The sequence below is a fragment of the Monopterus albus genome, unplaced genomic scaffold (assembly GCF_001952655.1).
Source record: "Monopterus albus unplaced genomic scaffold, M_albus_1.0 scaffold62.1, whole genome shotgun sequence".
Classification (NCBI taxonomy): domain Eukaryota; kingdom Metazoa; phylum Chordata; class Actinopteri; order Synbranchiformes; family Synbranchidae; genus Monopterus; species Monopterus albus.
The window spans coordinates 199,153-222,101 of NW_018127942.1; the positions used below are offsets into that span (position 1 = coordinate 199,153).

Consider the following 22,949-nt stretch of genomic DNA (forward strand, 5'->3'; position numbering starts at 1 on the left):
ACGTGAATAGAATCTCATGTGGGGGTGTGGGTGTGGCTGTGTGAGTGGGGGACATTTAACTTTCTGACTCAAAGTGCAGTTGCACCTGCTTACATTGTCTGGATGTGGTTTAGTGGATAAATGCGGAGCAAAGCAGAGCACGCTGCAGGAGCTTGTCTGCTGACACACACACACACACAGAACCCCTGCAGGTCATGGGGTCCCACCAGATTAGTTTTGTACATCTGCTACTCCAATGAACATGTGCCCTAGACCCCACTACTCACATGCAAACATACATACAGATACATCACATATCCTGCACATTTTTGTTGCAGCTCTTTATACTTGCAGTAGTATTTAAAAATATTTCTCCCATAACACATCTGTGATTTCTGAGGTCCCTAAAAAATTAGGTGAACAACATGATGTTTTTAGAAACGAATAAGTGTGAGAGAAGAATGAATCACTTGGCTTTAGACCTTTCTCTGTTGTTGGTTTGTTTTTGTCCAGTTATTCTTTGACATGAGTGTTTTTCTCATTATTACTATAACTTATGGCTTCAATCTTGTGTTTCCAAAGTAGCATGCACATTTTTAGCAGTACCCCGCCTCACATTCCCACACTCACTCACAGAATAGCCACTGTGCAGCTCCACTGAACACTGTTGATAGTTAAGTGCCTGGCTTTTGGGTCCCTCAACAGAATAGTGAGCACTTTCACTGTGGCAAACTCGCATCCTAATTTACAGTAGGCCAACGCCCAGCTGCGTGCCTGTGAGTGTCTGCGCTCCTTTGAACAGTGCCCGCTTTGTGTTGCTACAGATAACGCTGATACTGCAACTAACTGCTATTGTCCTGAAATGCTCACACACATACACTCACACACATATTTATCTCTGCCTCCCTTCACAGACTGGCTTAGTTTGGTTGAGAGAGATACGCAATGCATTCCAGAGATAACATTTTCTCTTTTGCCCAGCAGGCCTCCAACACATAGAAGACCATACACACACATCCACACACCTCACTATTTGTCCATCATCCATCTGTCCTGATTGTGAACTGATGTCATTCTATTCTAATATTTTATTAGATGAGATGAGATAATATTGTATTAGTTGCAGTGCCTTGACCAGTAAATAATTTGACTCCCTTCGTGAAGGAAAGTCTTCGTGTCACATGATCCTAACGCTGTTCCCAGGAGCCTCATTAAAGATGGTTTCAACAGGATTTCACTGTCACGTGTTTTGAGGACCATGTCATTGAATTTCATTATATTTCAGTACTTGACATGAGTCAGATAGTATTTGCAGATATTAGGCATAGTTGCTTTGGGTTTGAGACAGATTTGATCTCTCTAGTACATATATGATCATATGGTTTCATATGTTATTCATAAATATATTTATATGACTCTGTCCTGTGAATTTTGCAGTTATAGCAGTTTGGTACAAAGTGACGTAGGGATTCCAACCTTATTCAGCTCTTCATTTAAGTTGCTCAGGATGCAAGCTATAAAATCAGAGCATTGTTTTTGTTCTCCGTGATCTACAATTTCCTTGTACCATGCATATTTGGATCAGATCAGTGTCTGTCACATGAAATGTGTAACAGACACACAGAAAGTTGCGGATGAGCATTTCTTTCCTTCCATTTCATAATCCAGATCTGTGTAAGAGCCTGCAAATGTTAGACAGCTGTACTTTGGTAGTTCCTTGCAGGGTTTTCCCTTGTTTTTTTATTTTTTTGCTTGTGTGCTAGTTGAAGTCAACCGTGTTGTTATGTTGTTGTCATTTGTATGTTGCTAAGTGCATTGGAATAACTTCGCACCGTGGACATTCAAGATAGCCGACCAAATATCTGACGTGCTAGAAATCCATCCAGTCATTCGGGAGCTAGATCGTCAGTCATTCAAGTGGTTAATCCTGAGTTGACGGCATAGAGAACTATCCAAACAGCTTTTTGATTAGCTTGGATGCTATCACATACCAGTAACACAAACGTTCACCCAAACAGTGATTGTTGATCATGAGGTCATTCCTGTTGCCACTTATGTTTCATTTTGAGATCAAATCACCTCTCATTATTTTTCAGCGCATATAACTCGCTGTTTTACTGTCATTCTGCTATGTCGCCATTTGGCTTAGGTGCTCCACAGAAGCACTTAGGTGCTGCGTCTAAGCCTTTTTGTTTTAGGGAAGACCCTGCCTTGCTTGGAGGCACAATGGCACAGACACAGACACCCTGAAAGGTCACATTCTTTGGGCATTCAGAATGCAACTACACTGAGTGCGTGTATGTGGTGCCTGTGTCTGGCCAATTTTATAGGAAAATGCCGCAGATGTTTCCAGCTGTCCCAGGACAAGAGGAAAAATGCACTCTTTCATCCTCTTTCCTTCCACTTTCACCACGCTCTGTGCTCTGTCTGCAAGTCTGTCTGCAAGTCTGTCTGCAAGTCTGTCTGCAAGTCTGTCTGCGCAATGCCACTGTGTCAAACTGAGGCTGGATAACTGAGGAGGAATGAGCATTCTTTCATTTTTTTCTTGTCTTTCCCCCCCATTCTCTTTGTGCCTGGTCCTCTGTCTATCCACTACACCACACCGCTGTGTGTTTGTGTCCGTGCACACTCGTACATGCATGGATGTGTGCTAAATGTCATTGTCATAGTTCAGTGTGGAGGATTTTCTGGCCAAAGCTCCCATCGTGCTTTTTAAGGAATGTGTCCACCCGGAGACGGATGGAGAGACTGAGAAAATGAGCAAGGGAATAATGAACAAGAAGATGAGAGCTGTGAGCAGCAACGTTAAAGTGTCTCACTTCTCAGTTAACTAGGCAATGTTTTTAAGCTTTTTTCACAGGCTACTCTACTATTTCCCTGTCATATTTATAAAGTACTAAAATGACATTTGAAACTTGAGAACTGGAAATATTAAATAGTAGCTTTTGATAGTATTTTTAAGTCCAAATGCAGTGTACACATTTTAATCTTTGACTTTGAATTTTTCTCTCTCTCACTCTACAGAAACGTGCTAAGGGTCAGTACTTGTTCTTTAAGGTGTGTGAGCACCTTAATCTACTGGAAAAAGACTACTTTGGTCTGACATACAAGGACAGCCATGAACAGAAGGTGCGTATCCATATAAGATGTACTCTATGATAATAAGTCCGTAATGTGCACACATAGAAACTGCAGACACAGATGTCTGTACAGTGTCTCACACTGTTTTGTGACAGAGCTTAGCTGTCTTCTCATTCATCTCTGATTTGCTCCCACCAGTGTTGGTTGGATCCCACTAAGGAAATCAAGAGACAGATCCGCAGTAAGTTTACTACTACTACTACTACTACTACTACTACTACTACTACTGCTCAAATCACATCCTTTCTTTTTCTGGATTTTCTCTCATTATCCATCCACCCTGCATTTCTGTGTCCATCACCCTCCTTCCTGGTGACAAGCTGTTTCACATATAAACAGGGCCCAAGTTCTCAAACAAAAGGCAATAAATAAAATACAAATATTGTCTATTAAAATATGGAAAGTATCCCCCACTGACTGTGTATGAAAGATGGACCAAATGCTCTGTGACGTCACGTGTTGGCTTTCTGAAAAGCGATTTTGAAACTCAATTCTGGCCGTCGCCTTCTTTGTAGTGTTAACTCTTAGCCTAACTCCGGCTAATCCAAAAATGAGCAAAGAGGTGGAGCGTGAGTGGAGCTTTCTAGACAGCTAGCAGCTAGCCACCTGTGGCTGGGCCCTCCCACCTGCTACTCGATGTGAGCATACCCTTAGATATGTGTAACTTTTAGCCTCAATAAAATTTTAACAAGAAAGTTATATCAAAATTAACCTTGTCATGGCAGGAGCAATTAGTTGAAGAGACCAAAACTGTTTATTGGACCAGACTGTAAACATCTGCTGTCAAGTTGGGCAATTTAACTTGGGAGTCTATAGGGATTGACTCCCTTTTGGAGGCAGCCTCAAGTGGCCTTTCAGGTTTTAACACTTCCACACTGGCTTTATTTCTCAGCTTCAGAGGTTGCAGCTTGTTATCCCCCTGCCAAATAAAAAAAAACAAGCTGCATTACAGTTAAGTCAAATAAAGCCAGAGACATCTGAATCCAAATGACAGCAGGGTGGCAGGCTGGAAACGTAACCAGAATGAGCACTGTGCTTCATTATTTATGGACCTCTTCGTTAACTGCTTTCTTTTATTTTTTAAATGCACACAACATATGACAGTGGAAAAGATGTACTCCATTTGTGATGGTGTCCATCCTTTATACGTTTACTCACATTAAAACACAGTACACACAAAGTACAATGATAAACAAGTTGTTGCCCTAGTTCAGATTGGTGAACTTATCATTTCTCCAGTCTGTCATTTTATTTGCTCAGGATTTAATTGTGTTGTGTTATTTGGAGCTACATTGTGAGTTTCTTCAATACTTTGTTCTTGTTATTAGTTAATGTGTCTTGTTTAATTATTTTTCTGAAGGTTTTTGAAGAAAATGATCATAAGTCATAGCTTTACTCTTTTTTTTTTTTCTTTGTTGTTTGTTTCTTGCTTCTTCTTTACTGTGGAAGTCCAAACAGACTTTAAACAGCCTAAAATTTCAAGTTGCACTTTTAAGAGGGAGACTTAGAATAAACATATAATTTTGGCTCATAAAGGGTTATTTTAGAATTAGTTCAAGTGACTTAGGTTTCTGGGTGTACGAAGACTGTGTGTCGCTCATTGTGAATGTGTGAGCCATCACAGACTGTGCGGTGTGCACGCAGGCATGTGTTGTTGTTGTTGCTGTGTGGGCTACATATTTTAATGTGTGTACATTTTTCTGTGTGCGTGAATGTTTATTCAGGGAGAGAGAATGTGTGTATTATCCCTTGTGCCTGTGTTTGTTTCTCTGCGTGTGTGTATAGACACAGTACCACACAAATGACAGGTCTGACACCATTCTGCTCTAAACTGTCATCAGTCACTCTGCCATCTCTGGCTACTGGGCTGGGACCTAAACATTTGTTCCTGAAAGCTTTTCTGGGTCAGTTAATTATTATTTGGAATGATCAAAACCGCTGAGCTTTGCCTTGCTGGACTGGCTCTGTAATATAAAGTATGCTATCTAATATAGAGCAGTTTTAAGAAGAGGACTTTTTTTTTTATTTAGGCACAAAACACAATGTTAACAGTGAGTTCAGAGATCAGGTTTGCTCCACATATTTCCTTGGAGATGCTGTTTAGTGGTGGGGCTATGAAGCTCCAGCTCTGACACTCCTGTCCACAATGCAGTTTACTTTGACCAACAGTGTGGGTGTCTCTGGCACCCCGGTGTAAGGGAGTTTAATGGAGAAGAACAAGCTAAAAGTCTATATAATTATCCTACATCAGTGACACTAGAATCAAGTAAATCTGTGCAGAGAAAAATGCTAAAGGGTCTGACACAGTAGACATTGAGCTGCAGAGAGTGAAGGGGAAGAAAAGCCTATAAGTCAACTGATCGAAAGTTGGGAAATGTGACAGCACTTAAGAAAAATGAGAAAACCAAGAGGGAGAACTAGGAAAGAAAATGTACTCCCAGCAGCTAGGTATCAGAATTAGACTGAGAGCTTATCAAAATTAAACTTGGACCGAAAAACTGAGCTGAAATCAAATGATTTCCATTTAATGTAATACCACAAATGGAAATGTGTCAATGAAACTGTCCTCAAATCTAATTTAAGTACCAATGGAAGTAAAATTGAAATTTGAGTAAGTGAGCTCCTTAGATTTCACTTTAAAGAGACAATGATACAAGATTTCATCTCGCTCTAAAAGTCATGCTGAATGTCACAGCAGGCCAAATACTGAGTCTGAGTTTAGTCCAGTCAGTAGACCTCTGCAGTGCATGCGGATGTTGTTAATGTTTAACAGCAGCGCTCATGTTCTCTCTATAATCAAACTTACCTTTATAGAGCTGGGTGGCTCACCCTGCTGTTGCTGTCAGTACATTGTCATGGTACATTTGCAGCTAATTCAGCTGAGTATCTGTGATGAAAATTAAAGGGCAGATCATTTGATTTAGTGTGCTTTTGCTACATAAACAGAAGAGAAGGCTAGAGCCTATCCTTAAAGGAATAGTTCACACAAAAAAGGGTTGGCCAAAGAGTTGTGGATGAGAAAAGGAAAGATTGGAGTGGTGAGAGAAACTGCAAAGATGATGGGCATGCAGGAAAAATTAGGAACTGTTGCAGTGTGCTTGAGAAGGTGAGGGATAGTTTTTGTGTATGCATGTACTGTATGTGTGTGTTTTATGGATCATGCGGAAGATTTATGGAGGGCACATTGTTGTGTAGACAGAACAAAATGTCATGGGAGATTACCAGAGCACTTAGTGCTGGCAACAAGACAAACTCAGTCATACTCCGACATTAACACACATCAATATTCACACACCAACAGACAACAGACAAGGGTCTGTGTGTGAGGAATTTATTGCTGTGTGTCCTCTTTTCGCCTGTGTGTTTACGTGGATGGATCTATAACCTTGGAGGAGGAGAAAGCAATTCTAATGGGGATGTGAGCTCTTCCCGGATTGAATTTTCCAGATGATGTGAACTCCTCTCTGTACTCCAAGCAGTACAGAGAGGGTGTCAGGCATGGCAATATTGTCTCCAGCCAAGCGGCAACCTCTGAGACTGAAAAAAGAAGCCAGTGTTGAAGTGCCAAAACCTGCAGTTCCTTGAATGGCCACTTGAGGCTGGCTCCAAAAGGGAGTCACTCCACAGAGTCCCATGTTAAAATTCCCAACTTTACAGCAGAAATAAACATGTTTACAGCCTAGTACAAAAAACAGTTGCAGTCTCTATAGCTAATTTCTGCTTCAATGACAACTGTACAGGGGTGGAATTTTTATTAAACTCGCCCTTTTTAAATTATATTCACTAAAAGTTGTGCATTACTAAGGGCAGGGCTGCTTTGAGTGACAGGTGGGAGGGTCCATTCACTGGTGGCTAGCTTCATTCAGCCCGCTGTAGCAGGTGGAGTGAAGCACTACCAGTATGGTGGCGGCCAAACTTGATCTTCAAAACAGCTATTCAGAAAAACAATGGGTGATGTCACGGTGGGTTCATCCATCTTTTATATAAAGTCAGTGGTTCCAGCAGGGGATCACAATAGGAAATTGGAGCCAAATGAAGATTGAGATGAAATTAGTGGCACCAGAAAAGGAAACCATGACACACAGTGATGAAGCCATTAGTGGGCACGTGTCCTTGTTTGTGATGAAGAGAACGATTACTGTTTGAAATTTTTTCAGGCTAGAATCGGGTTATGTAATACCAGATTTTCTTTGTATTTGTGTGTGTGCACAGGATGTACCAGGCTTAGTGCTTTCTAAAAGCTGTTCTGCATTAGTCGCCCTTGCTCACACCCACTACTGTCTCTCACTGTCTATTATACACAAAGCCATATGGGTGGGATGGGCAGAGGGATGGATGGAATTGGACAGGAAGATACTGTATATAGATGCATATATCAACTGCCATGATCACAATGCTAATATGCACATTTTACAAACTCCCATTTTATGTTTTTCTGGTTTCATATTTTCCTGTGCTTAGTATACTTCTGTTATGTTATTGTGCTGTAAATTACTCTGAATAACAATCTCCATTTCTCCAGGTAACAACTGGCAGTTTGCATTCAATGTCAAGTTCTACCCTCCGGACCCCTCCCTGCTCACCGAAGACATTACCAGGTAGGCAAACACACCTGTCAGAGATGTGAAAATGTTTACTTTGTGTAAATCTGCATCAGTTGATTTTTTTTTATGGCCATTTCGGGCTGTGGAACAAGCTGTAAACACAGGACTGATATATTATCCCCATTTAAAGCTGTTTCAGCAGCTGAAGTGTTTGCCTGTTTACACACCAGGCAGACACGGAGTAATGTTAAACATCTTTTAGGAATTGTGTTTCTCTCTATCTGATGAATACAAATAGTTGCTCTTCCTTTTAGCTCTGTTTTTGGGCTCCAGCAAATCCTCTGAAAAAAGATCAGACTCTTCAGCTACTAAATGATTCTTTCTATTCACCACCTAGTTGCTAACTGTGTGTGCTATTTGCTGGTGGGCAAGTAGCATACTGTCAGTTTATCTGAGGTTTTATGCTGAAACAGCTATTTGCTTCAGCTGGACATGAAGTTAATGTTAAAAGTTGCAGACACTAAAACCAAACAAAGAGCTGAAAGATGCTGAAAGGCTTTGTAAGGATGTAGGGAACTGTAGAACTGGGTTGATAATTCAGTTTGAGTCTATTATTATGAGTGACCCCCCCACACTGCACATAGTCATTTGACTAGTTATCAATGTAAATATATTCATTAGTGCACTTTTAAAATTATTATGTTGTAGCCATGCCTCATAATAGCAACAATGCACAGTAAAAAATAGAAAAAAGTCACAAGTTGGGATTGCACACACTTTCATTTGTATTTATACGTATGCACGCACACACATGCCATGCTCCAAGCACACCGTATTTAGGGTGAAGTGTATGTCTAATGGAGCGAACAGCTGCTCTAATGGTTTTAGCTAAAGGCTAACTGAGGACATACACGTACACACATTCACTCTCTTAGCCAAGTACCAACAACTAACCTACACTGGGTGGCTATAGTAGCTGCTGTTTTTCCTCTAGCACTAGAAGTGTGAAATTTTAGCCTATTTTTTTTTTAAGTTTCAATGACAAGTTAATTACAACATCATTGTTTTTCCACAGGGTATGCCTCAGACTATGCAGTAATGTATATTCACATAGTGGAAAGTACTGCCCATCATTTAAGATTTTGTCAATTCACTCTCATTTTGAAATCACTCATAACATGGTAAAATACAATTGTCCTGGAGCAGTATATTGGCACAGTGAAGAGACGCTCTGTAACTCCATGTCAGCAATTGTGCATCCTACTAAAATGACTTTGAATGACATTTTTGAGTTGCCAGGGTGATACATTCATCATCACCCTGAGGTGACAGAATTAGTCATTGACACAGAAGCTCCATTCACATAGTGAATTCATCCATAAAGGTTTGATGCAGAGTCCTCCATTCACAGTCATAAGACAGTCAATAGAAAATACACTAACTGGAAACCAGCATGTTATGCAGGTTAGTCTGGTTATGTCACAGTGAGGTTTAGACATAAGGTTATCTCAGCAAATCAGTACATGATCATACTAAGAAAATTATACAACAAAGTCAGCATCAACAAAAATATTTAATCTCCAGGTGACCCCTTTGCTGGGGCCTCACAGGAGAATGCAGTCTGGCTACATGGATCGCTTTTTACAGTATGATGAACAATGCATGGGTTGGAAAGAAGATTTAGGTTTAGTATGTTTTTTTTTATTCTTCTGTATTGAATTAGTGTCAACTAAAGCCCTTTCTTCCATTTCCCTTTCTTGTAGGTACCTGTTATGTCTACAGCTTCGTGAAGATGTGGCCTGCGGTCGTCTGCCTTGCTCATTTGTTACGCACGCTCTGCTTGGGTCATACATATTGCAGGTAGAGTACTTCATGTCTGCACATGTATGTGGTGTGCAGGTGGGTAGGGAGCTGGCAAGTGTGCAGGATGTGACTTAGTCTGCTACAATATATTAACGCTCCTTTATTGGGTTACAGGCAGAATTTGGTGACTATGATCCTGACCAGCCTCAACCTCTGGACTACATCAGTCACCTGACCTCTGAACCCAATCAGAACAAAGAGATGGAGGAGAAGATTCTTGAACTCCACAAGTCCCATAGGTCAGAGAGAACAGGACCAGCAATTCTGTAAACCTTAGTTTTGTCATTAAAAGCTGTAGAGTTGTATAGTTATGTTTGTAACTCCTATAGGATGACTGGATCTTTTTTTATGTATTGTGTAATTCAGACATCATGCATTTCAAGGTCAACGTGTTTATTTGTCATATGCACAGTTAGGAAACGTGTTTCCCTGTACAATGAAATTCTTTCTTTGCCGTCCACGTGAATGCCACATAATACAAGTGAAATATAAAGTAGATGAGCAATAACACAAATCTAAGGCATTTTAAAGCAGCAAGTGAAAGAAGCACAATAAAAATACAACAAGAACACAATCTAATGTGCATTTATGTCAGTGTACTATTGAGGGTTTGTATTAATTTGGCCTTTTCTTTGGGTTTAGGGGAATGACACCAGCACAGGCTGATGCCCAGTTTCTAGAAAATGCCAAGAAACTGTCCATGTACGGAGTCGACCTGCACCATGCTAAGGTACAAATGAATAGTCTCCTCTCTATTGTTGTTGACATCTGGGGATTAGCACAGTTTCTTTGATGTGGGACAAGTTAGCTGTTGTGTCTGCCTGTTTGTGTCCGTGTCCGTGTGTGTGTGTGTGTGTGTGTGTGCGCGCGCGCGCACATGCGTCAGCTGTACAAACACTCAGGGAGGCCATTGCCATGGGAACAGCCAGCCTCTCTCAATGGGATAGCGGGTCATTAGCAGAGTGTGTGCATTTTCCATGTGTGTCTGAGTATGTCTGTGCAAGAAAAAAAAAGAAGAAAGGGGGGAAGAGAGGGGGGGGGGGGGGGGGGGGGGGGGGTCTTTAAATAGAATGAGAGGATGTGAGATTGGAGACGTTGAAGACACAAAGAAATGGGGGGCAGAGATAAGGTTAGAGTGAGATTGCGACACATCCTTGAAATAGAGGAAGCAAGTTCCCTTTCTGCTCTACTTGTTTGCAAAACATAGATGAGGAGCCAGGGGAAAAGATGAGAGCAACGGAGGAGTTTTGTTGAAACCTTTTTTTTTTTTTTTTTTGGCATACCAAAGTTGTGGGAATTCAAGGAGCAGATCTGTTTCTGTCCTGTGCCATTAATTTGTTGTGCATGTTTCATAACCCCGAAGTCCACAAATAAACCCTTTCAAATATTAAACAAATGCATTTTTCTCTGTTTAACAAAAGTTAAATCTGAATCATTTTGACCATTCATGGTTTTGTGCAAGACTTTTCCTGGCTGGTGACAGTTTCAGTGATGGGATAGTTTGTTTGTTTTTTAGTCTGCATCAACTGGCTGAGTCTAAACCTTATTATAGACACGGCATTGCTTGATAATATAATCGTGTCAGTGGCGAATGTTATGTTTTTGGTCATCATATGTACCTGAATAGACTGAAATAAAGAGAAACATATGATAAACTTTATTGACCCCAGACAGGGAAATTTAAGTCTCACTGTAGTAGACCTACCAGAACAGATAGATACCTAAACATTAATAGTAATGGTAGTGAGGCAAAAATGTGTTGGAAAAAGGTGCAGAGACAGGAACTTGCAATAAAACATTAAATACAAAAATTGGACTTGAGGGAATGGAATGGGGTGGTGGTATAGTACTGTATTTCATCAAATACAGTTATTGCACTAGTATCAGCAAAAATAAATTGCAGAATCATTAGTGCAGAAGGTGAACAGTTGATCAATGTTGTTTGGTTTGCTGACTACAGTGGTGATTGAATAGTCTGACAGCAGCAGTGACAACAATACCCAATTGCAGTAGGTGTATTAATTAGCAAATTATAAGACGTATTCTAGTATTCTAGGGTGGATGTTTCAGTTCCATTTTAAATATTTTTAGTATTTATTCAAAATCATTGTCATTGTTTATTTACATAAACAACAGAAATCAAACAATCATTTTCCTACTACATCCATTTTGTCGGGTGTGTGTTCAAGACAAAGAGCTAAAATGTGTCCGTAGTCCCAGCACAAGGACAGAGATCGATGACTGGCTAATAGCATGGCAGGGCTATGTGACGTGTGTGTGTCCCAGTAAAACCGCCCTTAATCGACACATTGCCTCGTCCATTAGCCCAAAAGATTTTTCCTGTGTTAACTCACCACTACTATAATCAATACCCCCCACCATGACCAGATGGCCTTGTTGAGTTGGTCTGCCAGCTAACTATGTTACTGTTGTGCTAAATGACAATGTTTGTATGTGTGTGCGTGTGTGTGTGTGTGGTAATTGAGTTTCTGTTGATCAGCCTACTTTAGAAATCAATTGATGTGCATTATGATCTGATTAAGACAAACCACCTCTAGATGCTTCAGAGATTTACAGCATAATTCCACAATAAAAGTGTATTTTGTGTTTATTTGTATCTGACTGTTGCAGGATTCTGATGGCGTAGATATCATGCTTGGCGTGTGTGCCAACGGACTTCTGGTTTACAAAGACAAGCTTCGAATAAATCGCTTTGCTTGGCCTAAAATACTGAAGGTTTCATACAAGAGGACCAACTTCTACATTAAGATCAGACCAGGAGAGGTATGTCCCCAGTTGGGATGTGCTGATGCAGATACCAGTATCAGGTCCAGGTCCAGGTCCAATAACACCCTCTAGTACAACTTGTAAAAGTTGTCAGAAACTGTGCACAGATACCAATTAACAGCAACATGACGTTAACCTCACACTGGTTGAGCAGGTCATTAGATGGAAATGTCAGTGGTAGGAATGGTGGCAGTGTTGTTTGTTATCACAAAGTTTTTAGGTAATTTGTACAGTCTCCTGTCACAGGATATTCTCTTTAATCACTATCAAAGTAAATCGTTATTGCACTTTTATGGTAATTGTAGTCTTTTATAATACAACATTGCATCATTAAATACTTGTATCAGTACTCTGTATCATTGAGTACTTGTACATGATCTGAAAAAAAGTGATGTCGTGCATCCCTAGTCCCCGAGCACAGTACGGTCTAAAACTACTGAGATATAGTCAGTTGTACATACCAAAAAATGCTACAAAAATAATCTCTGTAATGGTACCATAACAGAGCAATCACAATACAATATACTGAGCATAGTTTGATTTTCTGTGGTGGGAAAAAAATGTCCTAATTTTTGCTTCTCGCTTACTAGACGGAGCAGTTTGAGAGCACGGTGGGATTCAAACTCCAAAATCATCGGTCAGCCAAAAGGCTGTGGAAGGTCTGTGTGGAGAATCACACTTTCTTCAGGTAGAACGCACACTCAGATGCTCACTATGAAGGAAATGTACTATAGTTCGAGATATCAGAGAATTCATTCTGGCGTTTAGGGCATCGAAACACACACACTGTTAGATCACATTCAGTGAAGTAATGTTCGGTATCAGGCTGAACATACTTGTCGTTTGTACTGTATGTGAGTAAGAAGGAGAGAGAAGAATAAGCCTTAATAACCTGTAGATGGAAGGGTTGCCTGGAAATGTTTTGTCTCTGTTGCACATGGATATATAACTGCAACTATTTAATTTACATTTTGGAATAAGCTTTAAAATTCATGCTCCTCTACTGAATTCCCTCATCTTTCTATCTTGTCTGCTTTCTGTCTCTTTTCTTTGTCTCTAGGTTAAACGCACCAGAACCTCCTACCAAGGCTCGCTTTTTGACTCTGGGCTCTAAGTTCCGTTACAGCGGTAGAACTCAGGCCCAGACCCGTCTGGCCAGCTCCCTTATAGACCGACCTGCACCCAGCTTCGAACGCACCCCGTCAAAACGCATCAGCCGCAGTCTGGATGGAGGTAGCACGCTCACCCAGAGCACACTGTCACACTTTGTCAGAAACATGAAGTTCCAGCTTCAAATAAACAATGTTTAATGAATGCATAGACAGCCAGATTGAGGAATGGAAGGAATGATGGGCAGATGGAAGTGGGGTCATGGATGGAGGGATTGCATGTAGTTGTGTGTGTGTTTGAATGTAAAATGCTCAGATACAGGAAATAGCTGCAGCATATGTTTCCTGAGAGAGACAGAAGGAGAAAGAATGTTACAACCCCAAATCAGGAAAAGTTGGGACAGTATGTAAAATTTAAACTGAAAATAGTGATTTGTAAATCATCTGTGTCCTGTATTACACTGAAAACAGCGCAGCAGCACATTATTTGATGAGATACCTTATCAATTTTATTCTTTGTTCAAAATAAACACTCCAATTCTGATGTCTGCAACACATTCCCTAAAAAAAGTTGAGACAGTAAAGCACTTAAAAACGATGTTTAGAGACTGAGGACACCAAACGATTAAGTGTGCCAGGTGTAATTTTGTCCCATTCTTCCTGCAAACAGTTCTTAAGGTTTGCAACAGTCCTGGGTCTTCATTGACACAAGTTGCATTTCAAAATGCACCACATATTTTCTACTGGGGACAGGTGGGGACTGCAAGCAGGCCAGTCCAGCACTCACACCCTTTTCCTCCACAGCCAGGCCTTGGTAATGCGCAGTATGAGGTTTTGTGTTATCTTGTTGAAGTATGCATGGATGTCCCTGGAAAAGATGTCGTCTTGAAGGCAGCATATATTACTCCAAAATCTCTATGTATTTTTCAGCATTAATGGTGCCATCACAGAAGTGTAAGTTACCTTTGCCAAGGGCACTGACATGACCCCAGACCATGACAGACCCTGGCTTTTAGACTTGTTGCTGGTAACAGTCTGGATGGTCCTTTTCATCTTTGGTCCAGAGCACACAGCGTCCGTAGAAGAGTGACGATTTTTGATGCAATGCCGTCTGAGGGGTTGGAGAACACGATGATCCAACTTTGGCTTGTACCCTTTACTCACTGAAATCCCTCCAGATTCCTTGAATCTTTTAATTATGTTATGCACCGTAGAGGGTGACATATCCAAATCCCTTCCTATCTTTCTTTGAGGAACATTGCAAGGTACAAAGCTTTGTGTTAGGCCATACCTATGCAGCACCTTTAGAGTTTGCCTGCAGATCCCGCTTCATGCAACTGTGCACTTATGTTTTCATGTGTGTCAAGTTAGTACTGTCTTACATCATCCCCTGCTGGACACTTTAATCCACTGCAAGCTGATAGCATCAGCAGAGGAAACAATTCAGTGTAATTGATGGTTTTTACTGTATGTAACTGTCTTGGGAAGTTGTGGTTTTTTTGAATTGATTTTGTTTATGTGTTTCTCATTCATTTAGAGCCAATGATCAGTATAACTGAGATGGGCAGGGACATGGCTGAGAATGGACGTGAGCCCCGCCTGGAGCTCCACTCTGACTCTAAGGTGTGTTTGTGCATACATCATGTGTCAATACATAGCAAGACAGTCGTACCAAAACAATCTTGTTTATATGTTGTCATTATATTATTGTTGGGTTTCCATATTGTTCCACAGGAACTGTTTGTGTTTTTGTGTTCGAGAGAGACAGACAGTGTTTATGTGGGTGATGGATAAAAATCATTACATTTCTAACTGTGACATAGACTGTGACTCACTATCAAGTTTATCATATCCAGACAGATCGTCATGTTTTGATATGACACTGACTTGACGTCTTCTGGTGTCTCGCCTGTAGTAAGGATCTGGTGGGACTGTGCTCACTGCTATAAAAAATCGGTCTGTGCTTAGTAAATGGGTGGATAGAGAGTATAACTGTATGAGACGCATGCCTGTTCCACCCTGCTCTCCTCACTTTCCCTTTTCTCCTGCTAACCCTTGTTCAAACCCCAGTACTGTGGGGCTGACCAGCGTCTTATTAGTTGTGAACACTGTCTCCGCATACCACTGTACTCTGCACTGTGTTCCACCCTGCTATTTTCACCTTTAACCTATTGTGTTACGATGTGGTTAATGGACTAATGTTGTCTCTTTCCATTTCTCTTTTTTCCTTCACACGCTTCTCTTCTTTGCATGTCTCACTCCCCTCTTGCATGCTGCCATTTTTGCCATTGTGATGAAAATGAAAAATGTTTTTAATGCACATTGTGTCATTTTAACTTATTTTTCTTTGTCACCACTGGCTCCTACACTTTGTGGATGTGTGTGCATGGCTCTCTCCTTTCTTTTTCCTCCCACTCTGTCTCCCCTCCCCCCTTTCTTCCTCCTCCATTTCTTTCTTCTTCCTCTCTCTGTCTGTTTCCTTCTTCAATCCTTCTCCCTCAGTCAATTTTCATGTTTCCCCTCTCCTTCTCCTCATCATCCTCACTCTCCTCTATCCCCCCTTCCCTCGATGCCATCTCCGAGCTCGACCATGGCCTGTCAGACATCTCTGAAGATGACGACCTTATCGATGACACAACCGCCTTGCCATGGACTCTTCCCTCATATGCTTTCTCCATGTCCGATCAGCAGTCGGCTGATTTTGAACACCTCACACAAAACCCTCCAGCCTCTTCCACAATCACAAGCACCCAGAATTGCACTTCAGAGCTTTTTGAAACAGAGGAGAGCCTCCAGGCTGATACCAGAGCAACATCTGGAGAACTAAATTATCAGAATTGGTTCTCTCCGAGGGGTGTGGTCAAATACGTCTCGTTCATTCTTTCTTTTCTCTTCGCATTGGGGAAGAATGGAACCAGGTGTTTGCCCACAAAGATGTTTGCATACTTAACAAAGAAACCGAGCATCGCTACTCCCTCTTTGTCCCAGCCAGCACTGAAACAAAAGACTTTTGCTGTCATTTCCCCCAAATGTGTCGTTTCAAACATGAGTACATCCAGATTACTTCAAATTCTTAACCACTGTCTGCTTACTAAAATCATTAGCTTGGCCCCTGCTACTGTTTGGCACTCAAAACATTTTCCCTCGATTTCTTCTCTTACCTGGCCTCTAGCTGTCTCTTCCTTCTTCTCTCGCTCTTCTTTTTCCCCTCTGTCCTTATCCTCAAATCTCGTTTCTCTCTCAACCTTCTCTTCCTTCGCTTGCTCTAAGTTTACCTTAGCGGTACACCGTTACCTCCTGAATCCGTCTCCTTTCCTCCTGCCCTGCCTGTTAGTTGTCTTCCTGTCAGCTGTGATGCTGACAGCAAGCCAGTCCTTGATCTTAGCCCTGATCTTAGCCACGCCGCTCGGCCTCACCCTGTGTTACCTAGAGAACATGGTATCCCGTCAAGGAAAGGCAGTTTTGCCATTGTTTGCCCCTAAAATGTCAAACGATCAGCCTGAAGAGCAGTTAAGCTCTGGTTTCAACAAGCAAGCCTCTCTTCTCACACCAACACACACACCCCCATGCATCAGACACCACACTCACATAAGTGCCGCCTGGACACAAGAGATATGTGATCCTGCTGCATAAACACACACAATTATACATCCACATTTCCAACCCTACCAACCCTCTTCTCCTCTGTTCTTTTGACCTACTCTGTGTGTGAATGTGTAAACTGCGTTTGCGTCACCTCCCTACACTCACTACCACTTCCTTTCCCTGGTATTTTCTTTGTCTTAACATCCCTACACCCTACCAACCCATTTCTTTATAAAAAAAGAAGAAAGATGAGAACAAGTCACATTAAACAAAGTGCTAAAATACAGAGAGCTGATCAAGTATAAACATTGTGGAAGTAGTGAAACTGTTGTATGTTACTAATTGTACTGCTAATACACAGAAAACATAAGAGATTGAAATACTGTACAGAGACTGTAAGCAAAGTAGAGGGTTAAATGAATTAACTTACGAAGAAAAAATACAATAAGATTTGATGTTTCATCTCTTTACAATTAGTAATTATTAGTTGTCATGCTCAGAAAGGCGTCCCTTCTGTGCAATTGCTGTGTTGGAACACAGCAGATTAATGTCACACTCATTCAGATGAAGTGATATCATAGTATTAATTGGTAATGTACAAGACAAATCAGCACTTAAGCAATAAGATTAGATATTTTTGCTTTCACTTAATTTTCAGTTGCTGCTTGTGTTGGAGAAAAAGGATGCCACTGAAAGATTAGCTGTAGATTAGATGTTATAACTGTATATACAGATAAATTCTATAGCCCCTTCAAGCCTATAGTGTTTATAATGTACTGGATTTGTACATTATCACTAATGAATATTAAGAGTAAACAGTGTTACACTTAACCTGAACCCCAAGGCTCAGGATTCTCTCCTGTGCTCCTGTCTGTTGTTGCTTTGTGTACATATAATGGCATCTTAGCTGAATTCAATTGTGGCTGCAGATGGAAAAGATATATGATCAAAAGATAGACTGAAATAAATACTGATGTATTTACCATTGCCAGAGTAACTAACTACACGTTTACTTTAGTAAAAGCTGGTCTCTGGCGAAAATATTGTAGCAATTAGTATCCACAGAAGAGTAGTAAAGTAGTATTTGTGTCTTTAAAACCTTCATAGGAACTGTAGTAATTGTAGCTTTTTACTTGGTGTAGATGCACTGAATCAGATTTGGTTTTGGACAGGTTCGAAGCACTAGAGGCTCTAGTACTGAAACAGTTAACAAGGCGTGGTGTTTTCCACAAAGTAATGCTGTACACAAGCGTTTGCTTCGGGAAAACTTGTGAATGTATCATATGATAGAAATGTCCTTTGACACAGACTGTGAATCTTTTCTTAATAGTAGCATCTGCTGTTGTGCTTTATTGGCCATCTCATACTGTTTTAGTGCAAAGGTCACATTACCAGAAATACCCCAAAACTATGAGGCTGCTTGGGAAGAGCATAGCATTTCCCATCATCCATTTCACTTTTTTTTTTCCTACGTGCTCCTACCCTCCTCATTTTGTCATGACAATGACACTGAAGGTTAAGAAGGTGGACGTAAGCACTGGCGGGGCCGAGACCACACCCACCCAGGTCTGTAGGGCCTGCCACACCCCAGCATGCATTTGCAAATTCTTAGGAAACTAATGATGCAGTCATAAAAGATAGAAGACATTTGTTTGCTAGGACTTAGGGTTGTATTTATTGAATGGAAGTGGTTCTGTGGTGCAGTGGAGCAAACATGGCAAACCTAATCTGTCCTTAATTTCTCCCTGACTTTACCCCATCAACAGTCACATGGAACCAAGGAGGCTGCCCTCTCTCAGGTTCACACACAGTTATTGGTCATTTGCTCTGCCTGTGTTGGTTGGTTTGGGTCATTGTTCAGGGTGAAGCTGTCCTAATGTAAGGACATAAAATTCTCAGCCCCAATCTGGAATTTGTCAGGACAATAAAAAGGATATTTACATTGACTGAGGTTATATAGTAAATATGTATTTAATCATGCCCTTTGTTTTACATGTGGATTTTCAGACTGGGGCTGAGTGTAAAACGGATTCTGAACGGGCATTTTCACCCAGTGTTCTTTTTCAGTTGCTTTGCTGTGACTTTTTTTTTTTCAGTTTCACTTTGCTTTCTGCTTCATATCCGTGGTTTTTGTCAATAATTTGGTGTTTCACTGAAAGCACAGTGGGATTTGTTGGTGATGTGATGTTTTGAATGCTTTGGATTTTGTTGACATGGGTACAAGTGCTAACACATTTTATTCAGAATAATATCAGTGTTTTCAATTTGTGCTTGTACCCATCCTGCAGGGTTCATCACAGTTTGAGACATTTTGGCTGTCACCACGTGCCTGCCTTTTTTTAATTTATTTTTTTATGCAGTTGTTGTTTTTACATTTCGGCTTCATTGATTTATTTAATAATTTTTCATTGATTTCATTAGATGGTTATTACTTTTGTTCCAGATTTTCTTTTAATTTTGTTTTGTGTTTTACACAGTAAATTAATTTATTACATTGGTAAAATGTTCAACTTTAATATTATTATATTTTTCACTTTTTAAAATTAATTTACTCATTTGATTTTTGCTGTATGTCTACCTTCCAGAGTCCATTGAGAGTGCATGGGGACAATATTTATGTGAGGCACAGTAATTTAATGTTGGAGGTTGGTACTGGCGTCGTCTGATGGCTGAACAAAAGAACTATATGTTTTCTGTGTATTCTGACGCCATCAGAACTACAGTTTTCTCTATGCTGTACTGTACAGTACAAGACTGCTGCCCTCTCGCACTCTCAGGCTCTGTGTGCATGTGTGTATTTGTGTGTGGAAGTTGGCATATCAAGTCCATGCTCAATTGCACCTTTTTTTTTTTAAGTATCCTAGTAATACTTGGTAAGAAAAGGTTGCAGTGCTAATTGTCCTAATTCACTTGGCAGCCATTTTGAACAGCTGGACTAGGAAACCTGACTGCAATGTTGTGTTGTATGATATATAAAACAAATGTGACTTTAAGCTACATTTACATTTGAGCCACTGCTCATATAAAGATACTATGCAATGTGTTGAACCTGCAGGTAATTATCACTTAATTCTGCGTATCTCCTGAGCTTTCAGCTCATTGCTTTAGTTTCACATCCCATAGCTTTACTGTTTTGATTCGACCTCACCACTCTCATCACCATTGTTTACATCTTCTGAATAGCAGATGGAAAACGTTACCGACTAGCATAGTGAAGTATTTAAGAGCAAGAGTAAGATCATTCCCTCATGAGGTGGTGGAGACCAAAATAGAGCTACGAGGAGATTTTCATATTCAGCTGATGCAACGAATGTAACATGTTAATCATATTAACTTTACAAGTATTTATGTCAAATGTGATTTTTAGTCTAGTTCTGTGCCCATATAGCCAAATGCAGCTTTAAACACGTCAGTGAGAAGGTCTGCTACAATCAGCAGCAGTCCTAGGAGTGACAGCCCAAAGGGAACTAACATGTTTCAGAATCTATGAAATGCAAAACATTCATTTGATGTTTATCTCGGTAGACAATAGTCCAGTAGAGACTTGCTCTTCCAGGAAATTTGCCAGCATCAATGTTCACAATGGCTGCTTTATGAATAAGGTCGGTGGTGTGTGAACGCAACTTTCATGCATGCTCTGTGCATGTTGAGTGCTGTTTTGTTGTTTTATCTTGATATATTTTCAATCATTGATTGTTAAGGAGTTAACCCAACTAATCCTGCCTCCCTAACTCATATGTGGAACCCTTTTTTGGTAATTGGCTGCCAGCATTGTCAAGTGGTTTGTGGTTTGTTAACATACTAAAGCAAAATATCTTTTTTGTAACATGGGACTGATGGTGATGCACTGTCTGTAGCATTCTAAGCCGTGGGGTTAGAAATCCTTTCACAGGATCTTAATGACAAAAGTCAGTGAGTTACAGCCGATGACAAAGTGAGAAAAATAATACAAAATGCGATGAAAGAAAAGCCGATGTTACAGTCATCACCACTATCAGCACCATGTTCTGCAGTCTGCCCAGCTGTTCCTGGCCTGATTGAAGGACAGACTCCTGTTTTAAGAGGGAGAGGCCCTGTTTCACTGTAGCCTGCTTTTACACACACACACACACACACACACCTTAACGAAATAGAGGTGATAAGCCAAATTTAAGAATTCATTCAAGACCCCTTAAATAAGGCTCCAGTGAGGCATGGCATCCATCTTGTTTCTCACCTGATTGACAGACTAATGTTCCTGTGACCTGAATTTTACCTCTCTCCTCATCCCTCCTTTCTTCCCTCTCTCATTCATTCTTGCCTTCCATTCTCACTTCTTTACTCACTTCTTTTTTGCACCCTTTCCTTATTTGATTTACTTTCCCTTTTCACCCTTTTGTTTCATCTGCCACCTCTTTCTACCAAATCTTCCTTTCTCACCTACACCTCATATCTGTTTTTTTTCATTCCACCCATCTTATCCCTACCACCAATTCTCTCTCCTTCAACCATATCTATCTCATTTACCCACTACCCCCTTCTTCATCTTGCTTACCCTGCCTCCCCCTTTATTCCTCTCCCTTATTAGGACCTTGATAAGACCCAAGATGAGGTTCTGAAACACCAAGCTAGCATTAGCCAGCTAAAACGCTCCTTTATGGAGGCACCACCTCCCTCTCCTCCTCAGCCCAACCAGTGGGAGAAACGTCTCACCTCCTCTCCCGCTGCAGTGATACGTATTCAACAGCAACAGCAACAAGTGGTACGTCCATCTGGATGTTTCTGTCTCGGCAATTGACCTGCAAAGGTTGTGCAGGTGAAATGCCAGTTTGCAGAGGATTGCAGTGCTTCAAAACGTATGACTCATAAAACTTTATAAACCACCAAAGATACAGTGTAGTGCTCATCATGTGTTTTGATGTGGTTTAAAACTCAAAAGGCCTCTTCTCAGTCTGTCTCACTATATCTACTGTACTCTCTCCTTCTTATCTTTTGAATCGATTTTTGTTAATTTCCTAGATTTTGTTTCTGTTTACTTTTCAACTTTTCTAAGGTTTCTTAAGTGTGTGAAGCTTTGGCATTGGTGAACTTTTCATGACCCACTGATTATAGCTCACTTAACACCCATGGACATTATGGGTTTTTTTATTCTGTAGGAATTCTTTCTGAAAAACTGATTTACCTTTCACCGTCATCTGTTCAGCTGTTCATCCCTTTTCAGCCAATTTAGCTTTTATGCCTCACAGGTTTTATTCTGCTCTATCAGCGTTAGTAATTTGATATCCCGCTAGTCTCCTCGTCTACCTTCTAAACAAATCTGTTTCATTATGTCCTACTTTATGTAAATATTACCCGACGTGCAGATGCAAAGTATGGATGGTCTTTGTTTTATTTGTTCTATACCTCCTCTATATTTGTGTTTCAAAATCCTTATAGGTTTGTTTGTTTTTACTGTCTTTTCTTGTCTGTTCTTTTTCATATTATCTTATTTCTTTCACTACTATTATACTGTATGTCTTTGTATGAGCCTTGAGGAGGAGATAGCTTCTGTACTCTTGAGTAGAAACTCTGGCACTGGCTTTCACTCAGCTGCTGTGACTACCTGCACATTCCTGAACCAACACCAGAGGCTGATATTACCACATGTTTATCTACTGATACTACTGTTGTGTTACAAGGGATTCCTATTCCCCCAACCACTTCACTTTCTGCTGCTGAGGTGCTGCTACTGAAGATTTAGGAGTCAGTTTACTTTGGTTCCAGTTCCTACACAATGTTTGGTTAGCAGTCATGAAGTTATCGCTTCACTGATTGAGTATACGCACTGTTCTGTGGACATATAAGCTATCCATCCATCCATTTTCCTCCTCTTATCCGGAACCAGGTCGCGGGGGCAGCAGTCTAAGCAAAGATGCCCAGACTTCCCTCTCTCCAGACACTTCCTCCAGCTCCTCCGGGGGAA

At 40.7% G+C, this 22,949-nt stretch overlaps 1 protein-coding gene across 10 annotated transcripts in view; it reads left to right on the forward strand.

Annotated features, from left to right (window-relative positions):
• epb41l2 (erythrocyte membrane protein band 4.1 like 2) overlaps positions 1-22,949 on the forward strand; it is a 53,511-nt gene that overhangs the window by 17,914 nt on the left and 12,648 nt on the right. For 4 of the 10 annotated variants that reach the window (XM_020603804.1, XM_020603811.1, XM_020603812.1 and 1 more), the window contains exons 5-16: positions 3,004-3,108; positions 3,259-3,301; positions 7,643-7,718; positions 9,428-9,524; positions 9,642-9,766; positions 10,170-10,257; positions 12,159-12,311; positions 12,905-13,002; positions 13,375-13,547; positions 14,961-15,046; positions 19,594-19,653; positions 21,576-21,749. In XM_020603804.1, coding sequence (XP_020459460.1) covers positions 3,004-3,108; positions 3,259-3,301; positions 7,643-7,718; positions 9,428-9,524; positions 9,642-9,766; positions 10,170-10,257; positions 12,159-12,311; positions 12,905-13,002; positions 13,375-13,547; positions 14,961-15,046; positions 19,594-19,653; positions 21,576-21,749 — 1,278 coding nt within the window. Of the gene's footprint in view, positions 1-3,003; positions 3,109-3,258; positions 3,302-7,642; positions 7,719-9,427; positions 9,525-9,641; positions 9,767-10,169; positions 10,258-12,158; positions 12,312-12,904; positions 13,003-13,374; positions 13,548-14,960; positions 15,047-15,925; positions 18,575-18,774; positions 18,808-19,593; positions 19,654-21,575; positions 21,750-22,949 lie in introns of those variants that run through there. The other 6 variants (XM_020603808.1, XM_020603810.1, XM_020603813.1 and 3 more) reach the window with 4 other exon arrangements.